This window comes from Alexandromys fortis, unplaced genomic scaffold (assembly GCF_014885135.2).
Source record: "Alexandromys fortis isolate MF-2015 unplaced genomic scaffold, M_Fortis_MF-2015_v1.1 scaffold_39, whole genome shotgun sequence".
Taxonomy (NCBI): Eukaryota; Metazoa; Chordata; class Mammalia; order Rodentia; family Cricetidae; genus Alexandromys; species Alexandromys fortis.
The window spans coordinates 6562397-6573687 of NW_026067918.1; the positions used below are offsets into that span (position 1 = coordinate 6562397).

General features: G+C 49.0%; 1 protein-coding gene across 2 annotated transcripts in view; it reads right to left on the minus strand.

The window, feature by feature from the left end:
- Positions 1-260: 260 nt before the first annotated feature.
- Cpsf4l (cleavage and polyadenylation specific factor 4 like) overlaps positions 261-11291 on the minus strand; it is a 15683-nt gene continuing 4652 nt past the window's right edge. The window contains exons 3-7 of one of the 2 annotated variants that reach the window (XR_007591364.1): positions 9646-9798; positions 5723-5818; positions 4913-5006; positions 2076-2222; positions 261-739 (exon numbers count right to left, since the gene is read on the minus strand). Coding sequence is in view for 1 of the 2 variants with exons in the window: in XM_050140480.1 (XP_049996437.1) it covers positions 2076-2247; positions 4913-5006; positions 5723-5818; positions 9646-9798 (515 nt within the window). In the remaining variant the exon portion in view is untranslated. Of the gene's footprint in view, positions 740-2075; positions 2248-4912; positions 5007-5722; positions 5819-9645; positions 9799-11291 lie in introns of both variants that reach the window. The other variant, XM_050140480.1, reaches the window with a different exon arrangement.

The window sequence follows — 11291 nt, forward strand, 5'->3', positions numbered from 1 at the left end:
TGCAATCCATGTAGCATGCTACAGTACATGGGTAGCACCCTCTCCATGTCCTGGATTCCCAGACCGAATCTGAAAAAGAAGGAAGCTGAACATTTCTGTTTCTAGGCTTCCTTGAATGAATTCAACACAACCAGCCAGTTCACACTCCCACTGTGGTTTTCCTGCCATGGTTAACTATGTCCTCTCAAAATAAACCCCAAGATAGCTGCTTTGTCACAGCATTTAAAAAAAAAAAATAGAAACAAAAGAAGAAGAAGGAATTAATACAACTTCATGTAAGACAGAATATATTCTCAGATTTAAACAAGCCATACGGGGAAGCTGAAAGCCACGGGTTGATTGGATTGCCCATTTTCGGGAGCTCTTGAGACCATTGGCCCAGAGTGGTCGGCAAGAGCATGTGAGCTGAATATGGGACACTGACTGACCTGGTTGAGTTCAGTGCACTTGGCTCTACTGGTTCACAGATAACTCCTCCCTCCCACAGTCAGCCGACCTCTGGTCCTGTTGTTTTTTTTTTTTTTTTTTTGGCAGCTTGTTCACACGCAGGGTAGTTGGAAATAGGCCAGATGCTGTAGGCTGTATCTCACTGGGGTGATGGGGCTCACTGGACCACTGGGTGCAGAATTCCCTGGGGAGGCCATGGAGCCCCTTTACTAGGAGGATTTTCAGTTCCTGTGCTACAGGCTGGGTCTTGATGGCTCTGACTGGTACAGCCTTCGTCACTGGCATTGGTGGCCTGGGTTTGGAAGAAAAGAGAGAAAGTTAGGGTCATGCCTTCTTATGAATTGTGCAAAGAAAAGTCCCCACTTGTCTGGAGAACCATGGGCTAGTTTTCTAAAGAATTCATTAGCTCTGGGCAATGGTGACTCACGCCTTTAATCTCAGTTCCCCAGGAGGCAGAGACAGGGGGATCTTTGTGAGTTCGAGACCAACCTGGTCTACATAGTGAGTTCCAGGACAACCAGGGCTACACAGAGAAACCCTGTCTCAAAAAAAAAAAAAAAAAAAGCAAGCAAACAAACAAACAAAAAAAAAGAATGTATTGGCTTCTCCAGCCTCGCAGGAGTCTGGTTCAGAAAGTTGAGGTGTGAAGACCTAGTAAGTGCAATAGTTTGAGACCAGCCTGGGAATAATCGGAAAATCTGGACCCAAAAGAGAGACTTCAGGTTCCCGTTCAGCTCCCATCCTGCAGACAAGGTGGTTCGTGCTTTTCAAAGTCAAACATCCAAGAAAATAAAGAGTTCTGCCCTCTTACCCAGCATCCGGGTGTAACTGTACTTTTTTTTCTTTTTGAAGCTAGGTCTTCTGTAGCCCAGGCTGCCTCTCTATACAGCCAAGGATGACCTTAAACTTCTGATCCTCCTGCCTCCACTTTTTTGTTTATTTGTTTTTTGTTTTCTGAGACAGGGTTTCTCTGTGTAGCCCTGGCAGTCCTGGAATTCAGTTCCCTCTGTAGACCAGGCTGGCCTCGAACTCACAGAGATCCACCTGCCTCTGCCTCCCAAGTGCTGGGATTAAAGGTGTGTGCCACCTGATCATTGGTTTAAGAGAAAAATCACAGTGCAGGACAGACAGTAATCTACCTCATAAAGGCATTATTTATTTTTTGTATTCTACTTATTTATCTTGAGACAAGATCTTACTATGGAGCCCTAGATTACCTGGAACTCACTCTGTAGACCAGGCTGACCTCGAACTCACAGAGATCCCCTGCCTCTGCTTTCAGAGTGCTGGGACCAAAGGTACACACCATCACACCCAGCAGTTCAGTTTTCTTTTCAGACAGGGACTCACTCTGCACATAACCTTGTCTGGCCTGGAGCTCCCTAAGTAGATTAAATGAGCCTCGGACTAGGTGCAGTCCTCCAGACTGCCCGGTGCATGCTGGGATTACAGGCATGCACCTTCCCACCAGACCCTCGGTTCTCTCCATTCACATCCCCGAACCCCAGCGTGGCATCCTCATCTGCTGCAGATGTGGAGTCATGGTCTCCATCTAGATGCTCAGCACCTCCCCTGCAGCCCTAAGGAGACTGAAGCGCTCTCCTTGCCCTGCAGGCTCCTTCACTTACTTATGGGGCAGGTGGGAAGCTTGAGCTGCAGGCAGGAGGCAGGGCCGGCCTCTTATGACGGTAGACCGTGAACCTTGCCAGGGAAGGGGTTGCTAGAGTGTTGCCAGAGGAAGCTGGAGCTGTTCCATCCCCGGGCTGGTTGACAAGCTGCAGACAGAGGGCCAGGAGGTACCTGTTGAAATAAGAGCGGCGGCGGGGTTGCGTCCCCAACACCCCGGCCGCTTGGCTAGCTCATGCCCGAAATAACAACACACAAACTGTGTTCATTTAAGAACTGCTTGGCCCATGAACTCTAGCCCTTACAGGCTAATTCTCGCACCTGGACTAGCCCATTTCTAATGATGTGTGTAAGCACCCCAAGGTGCGCTTACCGGGAAGATTCTAGCCTCCGTCCATCATGGTGTCTCTGCTCCAGAGAGCAGAGTTGTCTGGTCTGTCCGGAAGCAGAGCAGAGTCTGACCTCACTTCCTCCTCCGCCCAGAATTCTATTCTGTTTATTCCGCCCACCTATCGTTTAACCTATCAGGGCCAGCAGTTTCTTTATTGCTCAGCCAATGAAATCAACAGATAAGATACAAGACCCACCTCCATCAGGTACCCCTGCTGCAGAGACTCCCGGTGTAGACACGGTCACCCAAATACCCAGGTTCTGAGGTTTGGGAATCTGGTTTTTGTATTTTGACATGAGAGATTGCTTTGGGATGGGGAACTGGCATTGATTTGTTTTGGTGTTCCCAATGTATTTTTTTTAATTAGTTTTTCAAGAATTTTATATGACATGACTTGAGTATATTCACACACACATACACACACACACTTTATTTTTGAGACAGTGTCCCATGTGACTCTGGCTAGCCTCAAATTCTAGACTAGCCAAGGGTGGCCTTGAACCTGAACCTTCTGCCTCCACCTCCACAGTGTTATCAACACTTTTATCCAACACTGCCTTTGGAAGAAGTTACCTGCCCCCCAGTAATTACAAAAGAAAAGAGATATGGGGCAGGAGAGATGACTCAGTGGTTAAGAACACCGGCTGCTCTTCCAGAGGACCTAGGTTCAATTCCCAGCACCCACATGGTGGCTCGCAGCCATCTGTAATGAGATCTGGCGCCCTCTTCTGGCATGCAAGCATACAGGGAAGGAATGTTGTATACATAATAAATAAATATATCTTTAAAAAACAAACAAAAACAAAAACCTCAAAAGAGAGAAAATGGGAGGGAAGGAAGGAGTCACTCATTAGGAAGCTGGGGATGTTAGCTGTTGCTCAGTAATAGAACACTGGCCTAGCCACCTAGGACTCTGGATCCAGTTTCCAGCATTGAGGTAGGGGTGGGGACATATGATGAGCAGGACATTGCCTGCAGACAGCAGTGTGCTGACCCTTGGTGTGAGTTCTCACTGATGCCTGGTAACAATGGGGATAATATGTATCTCCCTAGGAACCAGGGAAATTTATGAATTGCCCTAGTCTTCATTCAGAAAGCTGACTTTGGGCTGGAAGTCCTGGTTTTTGTCAGTGGCAAGATGACTTGGTGGGTAAAAGTGCCTGCTGCCAAGCCAGCCTGAGGGCCTGAGCTCTGTCCTCAGGACTCAGGTGGCGGGAGAAGACCAATGGCCCCCTGTTGTTGTCCTCTGACTTCCACACACCCACTGTGGCATGCACATACCCACATACACACACACACAGTAAATAAATAATAAAAAACATAACAGCAAGCAAAGGAAAGAAACCATCCTCGTATTACCCAGCTAGAGAAAAGGAAGGCCTCGGGGAGATTATGGAGGGGTCCTATGGAGGGGTGCAGAAATGACAGACGACTGTATGCAGGTGCTGGGACCCAGGGTAAACCGTGTGCACCTCCCGTGTGCACACTCTCTGTGCCTTTTCCCACGGGACATTGCTGTGCTTGGATTTCTCATTTCCTGCTTCGTGAGTTTTCCCCTTATAATAAATAGAATATAATTGTTTTATCCTTAGCTAGCCTGCTTATTTCAACAAGGTGCCCCATACACAGGACCCCATGCGCCTTTTACAGGACTGGGACTCAAAAGAGTGGTGTCTCCTGAGAACAGCACAGAGCCAGGAAACCCGGACAGGTGTGGGGGCCAAAAGAGGGAAACACTATGTGGGCTACACTTACCTTCACATTACTGGGGTACAGGACTGGACTCATCTTGGGACTGAGGGAGGGAGGAACGGGATGGCAAGGGAGAGAGAGTGTGTGTGCTAGAGTCAGCTCTAGCCTTCTAGCCCTGCTTGTTAGCTTGCTGCAGACTTCCCATTCCAGAGCCCCCAGGGAAGGAGTCCTCGACCTAAGCCCTGCACAGCGCTTCAAAGGACTCAGAAAGTGCCCAGGAATGTTTCCACTCATTTCTAGAACAGCCTGTGAGAAAGGTACATGCCTGCCCCATTGTGAGTACGTGTTAAGAGAGAGGGCTGGAGTCTACCCAGCCAACAGCACCCAGACCTCCAGGGTGAGGACAACAGTGCCATGAAAATCACTAGGTAGATGGGGTTGGAGAAGTGGCTCAGTGGTTAAGAGCACTAACAGCTCTTCCAGCGGACCTGGGTTCAATTCCCAGCACCCACATGGCAGCTCACAACTGTCTGTAACTCCAGTTCCAGGGGACCCGACACCCTCACACAGACATATATGCAGGCAAAACACTAATGTTCATAAGATAAAAATAAAATAAAATAGAGATGGAAATCACTAGGGATACACTAGCTACGTAATCTCCCACTAAGGGCAAAGGAAAGTCCAGGATGGTCTAGATCCAGATGGTAGGGCCCAGCGCTCCAGTGGATTGGGGAACGGAAGAATCATACTTACTGCCCAAGTTGGCACTTAGGTCCCTTGGGGCAGAAGCCGGTGAAGTAGTTGAGACACATGACTTGATGAACATGGCGGTATTTACACAGGGGACCTAGTAGACAAAGAACAAATGGCAAGAGAGCCTTCCTTCCCAAGGAGGGAGTAAACATGAAATAGTTCATGAGGAAGAACACGGGCTGCGGTAGGCTTTCCACTGGGAAGAGGGTGCATAAGCCTTCCTGCCATGGATGTCCCTGAAGCCAGGAGACAGACAGGGGTAGAAACCTTGCCTCTGGGAAGGTCTGGGCATGTGGTTCAGTGGTACAGCAGGAGTAGATCATGTTACCCAGGCTTCCATCCCTTTCTTTACCTTCCCCCAGCCCAAAAAAGGCGAGAGCATGCTGGAGCCATCTTTCCCCATCACACTGGAAGACATGGGATCATAAGTCCCAGGACCCACAGGCACCCTACCTTCTATGCTTGGCTGGGAGCAGGGCAAAGGGTAGAACTTAAGTGGCCTTCAGCATGTGCCTAGCCTGCTAGGCTTTTTAGCCAAGGTCTCACATCCACCCATTGAGAAGGATAGGCTGTGAATCCCCCAGCCCTCCCTGGGAAGCCTCTGTGCCCTACACCAGGCTGCATTCCCCAGTGTCTCGGGAGATTTCTCCACTGACGTGCAAGCCTCAGACAAATTCAGAAAGGCTTTCCCCTGGGGCCTGTAGATGGCACAAGCCCCGGTGAGGAGTAGTACTCCTTGCCTGCCGAGTATCCCCGTCTGGGCAACCCTCATCCCTCACTGCATCCCATCCCTGTCTGCCGGGCTCTCACCATCCTTGCAGAACCCTTGGTTGTACCAAGGGCAGTCCTGGGGCTTGGGAGTTGGCTGCACGTGGAGGAAGAAGCAGTCTTTGTTGCTGCAGTTACCTGGAAAACCCGTCGTGATCTGTATATAAGCAGGTCCACACGTTTAACCACTTCTGCATCCCCACTTGGTTTCCCTCGGTCCTCCCTCCCATGGGATCGATCCCCTGGCCTGTCTTCTGTTTGTCCATCATCTTTGGAAGACCTCTGCCACTCGCAGAGGAAGTTCCCCTCCACGATTCCCAGAGCCCAAGGAGGGGCAGGGGTGTTTTGGAGGAAATATCATGGACAGAGCAGAGCTTCTGGTTGGGCCCCTTTCAGGGGGACCGCCTTAGATGTGAGCCCATAAGGTGCTGGAGAACCTGTGAAGGTTTCTGCTCTCACCCTCCCTAAAACCCTACGACTGTGCGCTTTGGAGCGAACAGGAACTTCATACGGTCTGCCAGAGAGTTAGCTTAAATGCAGGGGTCTTCACCAAGACGATGCTTCACCTGAGGAAGAGGCTCTTGATTCCTAAGCGTTTGTCGTTCTTTCCCAGCCCTTCCATTTCACAAACGCGAATGCCAGCCTTCAGGGAGAAGCAAGTACCTCATCTCTTCGCCCAGCTTCCTCACACCAAAAGCATTTAGTGACACATCCTTAGCCAACTTGGTAGAGTGCTGTCCCCTGGGTTTGAGCCTCTTTAGGACTCGAAACGACCTCATGCATGGAGTTGGTGAACGCTTGAGCCACTGCACGTTGCTATACCCTCTCCTCGCCAGCAGGTGGCAGCAACACTCCAGCCTCCACTCTCCTTTGTAACTGCACATGCTCCTTTCCAGCGTTGGCCATCCTGTCTCTAAATGTTCTTTCTGGTTCCCAAGCCTCAACACAACAAGTGAGTAAGTGTGTGAGTGTGAGTGTGTGTGTGTGTCTGTGTCTGTGTGTGTATGTCTGTGTGTGTGTACATGCGAGTTTCTTAGGCTTAGTTACAGACCATGAACAAAGGCATTACTGACCCCAAAACAGTGTCATTCCGGCAAAGCCTCAGGCCTCCGCGAGGACAGCTTCACAGTGTTGCATCAAGCCCCTTCCGGTCAGTCTACTTCTCATGTTCTCTCTGCAGCACTTGCTGATCCAGCAGGGGATTTGGGTGTTTTTGTTTGTTTGTTTGGGTTTGTTTTGGTTTGGTTTTTTTAAGACATGGTTTCTCTGCGTAGCCCTGGTTGTCCTGGAATTCACTCTTGTAAACCAGGATGGCTTTGAACTCACAGAAATCCACCTGCCTCTGCCTCCTAAGCGATGGGTTTAGAGGAATGTGCCACCATTTAAAGGAATGTCGGGTGTTGGTTTTTGTTTGTTTGTTTTTGTTTTTTAAACAGAGACACTGCTGAAGGCCATGGTAGCACATTTCTCTAAGCCCAGGGCTTAGGAGGCAGAGGCAGACAGATCTTTTGAGTTTGAGGCTAGCCTGGTCTACAAAGTGAGATTCAGGCCAGCCAGGGCTACATAAGGAGACCCTGTATCAAAGTGGAGGCGGCATGACAAGGAAGAATGATACACACACGTACATACATACATGATACACACACGTACATACATACGTGATTTTTAAAAGACAACCTATGTAGCTCAGGTAGTCTTTGAATTTTAACCCTCCTTCCTCAACCTCCAAAATACTAGGGTAAAAAGCAGAAAAGCATGATATATATATATATATATATATATATATATATATATATATATATATATATATATATATATATATATATATATTGAAACCAGTCTTGCTATGTAATTCTAGCTGGCCTGAAATTCTACAAAATAGAAAAATAGACCAGGCTGGCCTCAGACTCACAGAGATTGGCCTGTTTCTCTCTGCCCCTTGAGTTCTGGAATTAAAAGCATGTACCACCATGTACATCTAGCATATAATTATATAATTATTTGTGTAATGCTAGAGATCTTCACTCACTGTTAAGAGCAAAACCTTGGACTGGAGAGATGGCTCAGTGGTTAAGAACACTGACTGCTCTTCCAGAGGTCCTGAGTTCAATTCCCAGCCACCACATGGTGGCGCACAACCATCTGTAATGAGATCTGGCGCCCTCTTCTGGTGTGTCGGGATACATGCAGGCAGAACACTGTACATAATACATCTTTAAAAAAAAAAAAAGCAAAACCTTGGCTTACATATAATCATGAGGTTACACATCTGTCCTAAATTACTTGTAGGAAAATATGGTCCAGTGCCACATCTGATCACCAAAACAAGAAACCCTGGGCTGAGAGAGTAAAAGGACATTTCTAAGTGAATGTCCTGGCTTCAGGGACCTGTCTCCAGATAAACTTTGTCCTTCTAGTTTGGATAGATATTCTGGCAGCCCTCATGAACTGCCACAGGACTCGGCTCTCTGGAGCAGACAGTCTGGAATGCTGGACTAGAAGAATGGGATGAACTTTCCCTGCCTGGCCCCTCCCCGTCCCCAGAGAGACTGTGCCAGCTTCAGGGTAGCCAGGACCCTTCCCATCAGTATTAATGGAACTGGCTACCTGCAAGGAGTGTGGCCCTGCGGTCTCCTGAATGAGGGGTGGGCCCGCAGATCCAGCATGCTCCCTTCCTCCCACTCTTCTCACCTTCCCTCCTCCAACCCCTCAGTTTAGAAACCAGTGGACTAGATAATCCCAGCCACACTGGAACTAATCAAACACCAAGATGTAGACTTGACACTGGGAAGGTAAACATTCATGGGCTCCATCTTTTGGTGAGTTTGGAAAGGTGGCTGTGGCTGCCCTAAATAGCTCCTGGGATGACCAAGAAGGACTTGAGGCCCCAAGGGAGTCTGGAGCAGACCTGACCACACAAGATAATTTTAGGGACCAGACTTCTGAACTTCGTGGCTTTATATACACAGTGACCTTCTCTTTCCATCAAGTGATGTGGGCTTTCCGCTTTGGGAGGTAAGATGACATTTTCGTCTAAAATAAAAGTTAGAAATAGCAGGAGAACAGGAAGAAGCCGAGGGGGGGGTGCCTCCTGGGTTCTGGTGACCATTCTGAGTGCAGCTACCAAATGCATCTCATGTGGGAAGGCCTGACTAGTTCCGTAGGGACTGAGAGGTGGGTCATTCAGGGCTGTACCTGACCGTCTCTGGGTGTGGGTTAGCCATGCCTGAAGTGGAAAACCACATTATTTTCCCTTGGAGGTGACTGCCGTGCTGAGACTAATTGACGGCAGATTTGGGTCTGCAGCCTTTAATTTTTTTATTTGTTTCTTAAAGGCTTGTTTCTTTTTATTTTATGTGTATGGGTGTTTTTGCCTGCCTGCATGTGTGTATGTGAAGCATGTGTGTGCCTGGAACCCGAGAGCACCAGGAGAGGGCATCAGATGCCCTGGAACTGGAGTTCTAAGCGACTTTGAGCCGCCGTGTGGGTTCTGGGAATCAAATCTAGGTCCTCTGGAAATGCTGAAGTGCTTTTAATCCCCAAACCACCTCCCCAGCCCCTACTGATTTATTTTTGAGACAGTTTCATTGTGTAGCCCTGGCTGGCCTGAAGCTCACGATGATGACCCAGAGATCTGCCTGCCTCTGTCTCCTGGGATGAAAGGTGTATCCCACCACAACTGACCCTATTTCGTATTGTTTGGTTGTTGTTGCTTTTAGACAAAGTCTCGTGCAGTCCAGGCTACCCTTGAACTTCTCTGTATCTGAGACTGGCCATGAGTTCCTGATTCTCCTGCCTCAGCCTCCATAGCGCTGAGACTAGAGGTGCGTCGCAATGGGCCCAGCCTTGGTTCGATTTTCTTAGGGTTCAGAGAAGCAGGAAGCTTGGGCTCAGACAGACAAGGCTGGCCTTTCGGGCCTCTTCGACCCTTACCCATCACCCCCACAGACCAGGCAGGGCATTACCGAACTTGGAGTGGAAGTAGCACACCGGCATCCTGGTGACGTCATACTGGTGTAGGAATTTACAGCTATCAGCCTTTCGGCAGAGCCCCCGAAGCCAGTGTTTGCACACCACCATCTTCTTGCCCTTCTCGTGCCGAAGCGGGCACAGCACCCCTGCAGAACACAGCACCTGCTGTAGGCCTCACCTGACCTGCCTGGAGGAGCTCCCCAGGGCCTATGACACCGCCACTGGCCACCTCTGTCATCTGTGTCCATCACCTGGACACAACCTTGGAAGGGCTGGGACAGGGGTCAGAGTACCACACTGGGCAAGAGGCTCGCTTAAGAGTCAGCGGGCTTCTCTCCCAGAGTCAGACCCCAAGAACTTCCAGGACGCCCCCCCCCCGCCCCTGTAAGAGAGTGGGGTCGCCTCACCCCACAACCATAGACAGCTCAGCTTTTGGCATACCATAAGGGCTTGTTGAGTTCATGGCTTTTGCAGCGGGGGGAAATGTTTTGGATTTGTTTCTTGTTTTTATTTGTATGTGTTTGTGTGTGTGCCTGAGTGTGTGTGTGTGTACATTGTGTGTGCAGGAGCCCTCAGAGGTCAGAAGAGGCATCTGATCCCCTAGAACCGCAATACAGACTGTTGTTAGCTGCCAGGTGGTTGCTGGGAACTGCAGCAGGGTCCTCTGCGAGAGAAGCAAATGCCTTTACCTGCTGAATCATCTCTCCTATGATTTGAAATAGGGTCTCCTGTAGCCCAGGCTGGGCTCAAATTACTATGTTGCCAAGAATGATCTTGGATTTCTGATCCTTCTGCCCCCAATGCTTGAGTGCTGAGATTACAGGCATGCTCAGTGTATGCATGCATGCTAGGGATCACAGACCTAACGTATGTTAGGCTACCCACGGAGCACCTGCTCAGCATGCATTCATGACTTCAAATGTTAAGAACAATGCAGCCGCTGGGTGGTGGCACACGCCTCTAATCCCAGTACTTGGGAGGCAGAGGCAGGCGGATCTCTGTGAATTGGAGGCCAGCCTGGTCTACAAGAGCTAGTTCCAGGACAGGCTCCAAAGCTACAGAGAAACCCTGTCTCGGAAAACCAAAAACAAGAAAGAAAGAAAGAAAGAAAGAAAGAAAGAAAGGAAGGAAGGAAGGAAGGAAGGAAGGAAGGAAGGAAGGAAGGAAGGAAGGAAGAACAATGCAGCCTACCTAGTGATGGTGGCGCACACCTTTAATCCCAGCACTTGGGAGGCAGAGACAGGCAGATCTCTGTGAGTTCGAGGCCAGCCTAATCTAAGAATGAGTTCTAGAACAGGCTCCAAAGCTAGAGAAACTATATCTCAAAAAAAAAAAAAAAAAAAAACCAAAAACAAAAAACTAAAGAAGAACATAACTGGAGCTGGAGAGATGGCTCAGAGGTTAGGAACACTGACTTTCCTTCCAGAGGTCCTGAGTTCAATTCCCAGCAACCACATGGTGGCTCATAACCATCTGTAATGAGATCTGGTGCCCTCTTATGGAGTGTAGGCACACATGCAGTCAGAACATTGTATACAAAATAAATAAATCAGAAGAAGAAGAAGAAGAAGGAGGAGGAGGAGGAGGAGGAGGAGGAGGAGGAGGAGGAGGAGGAGGAGGAAGAAGAAGAAGAAGAAAA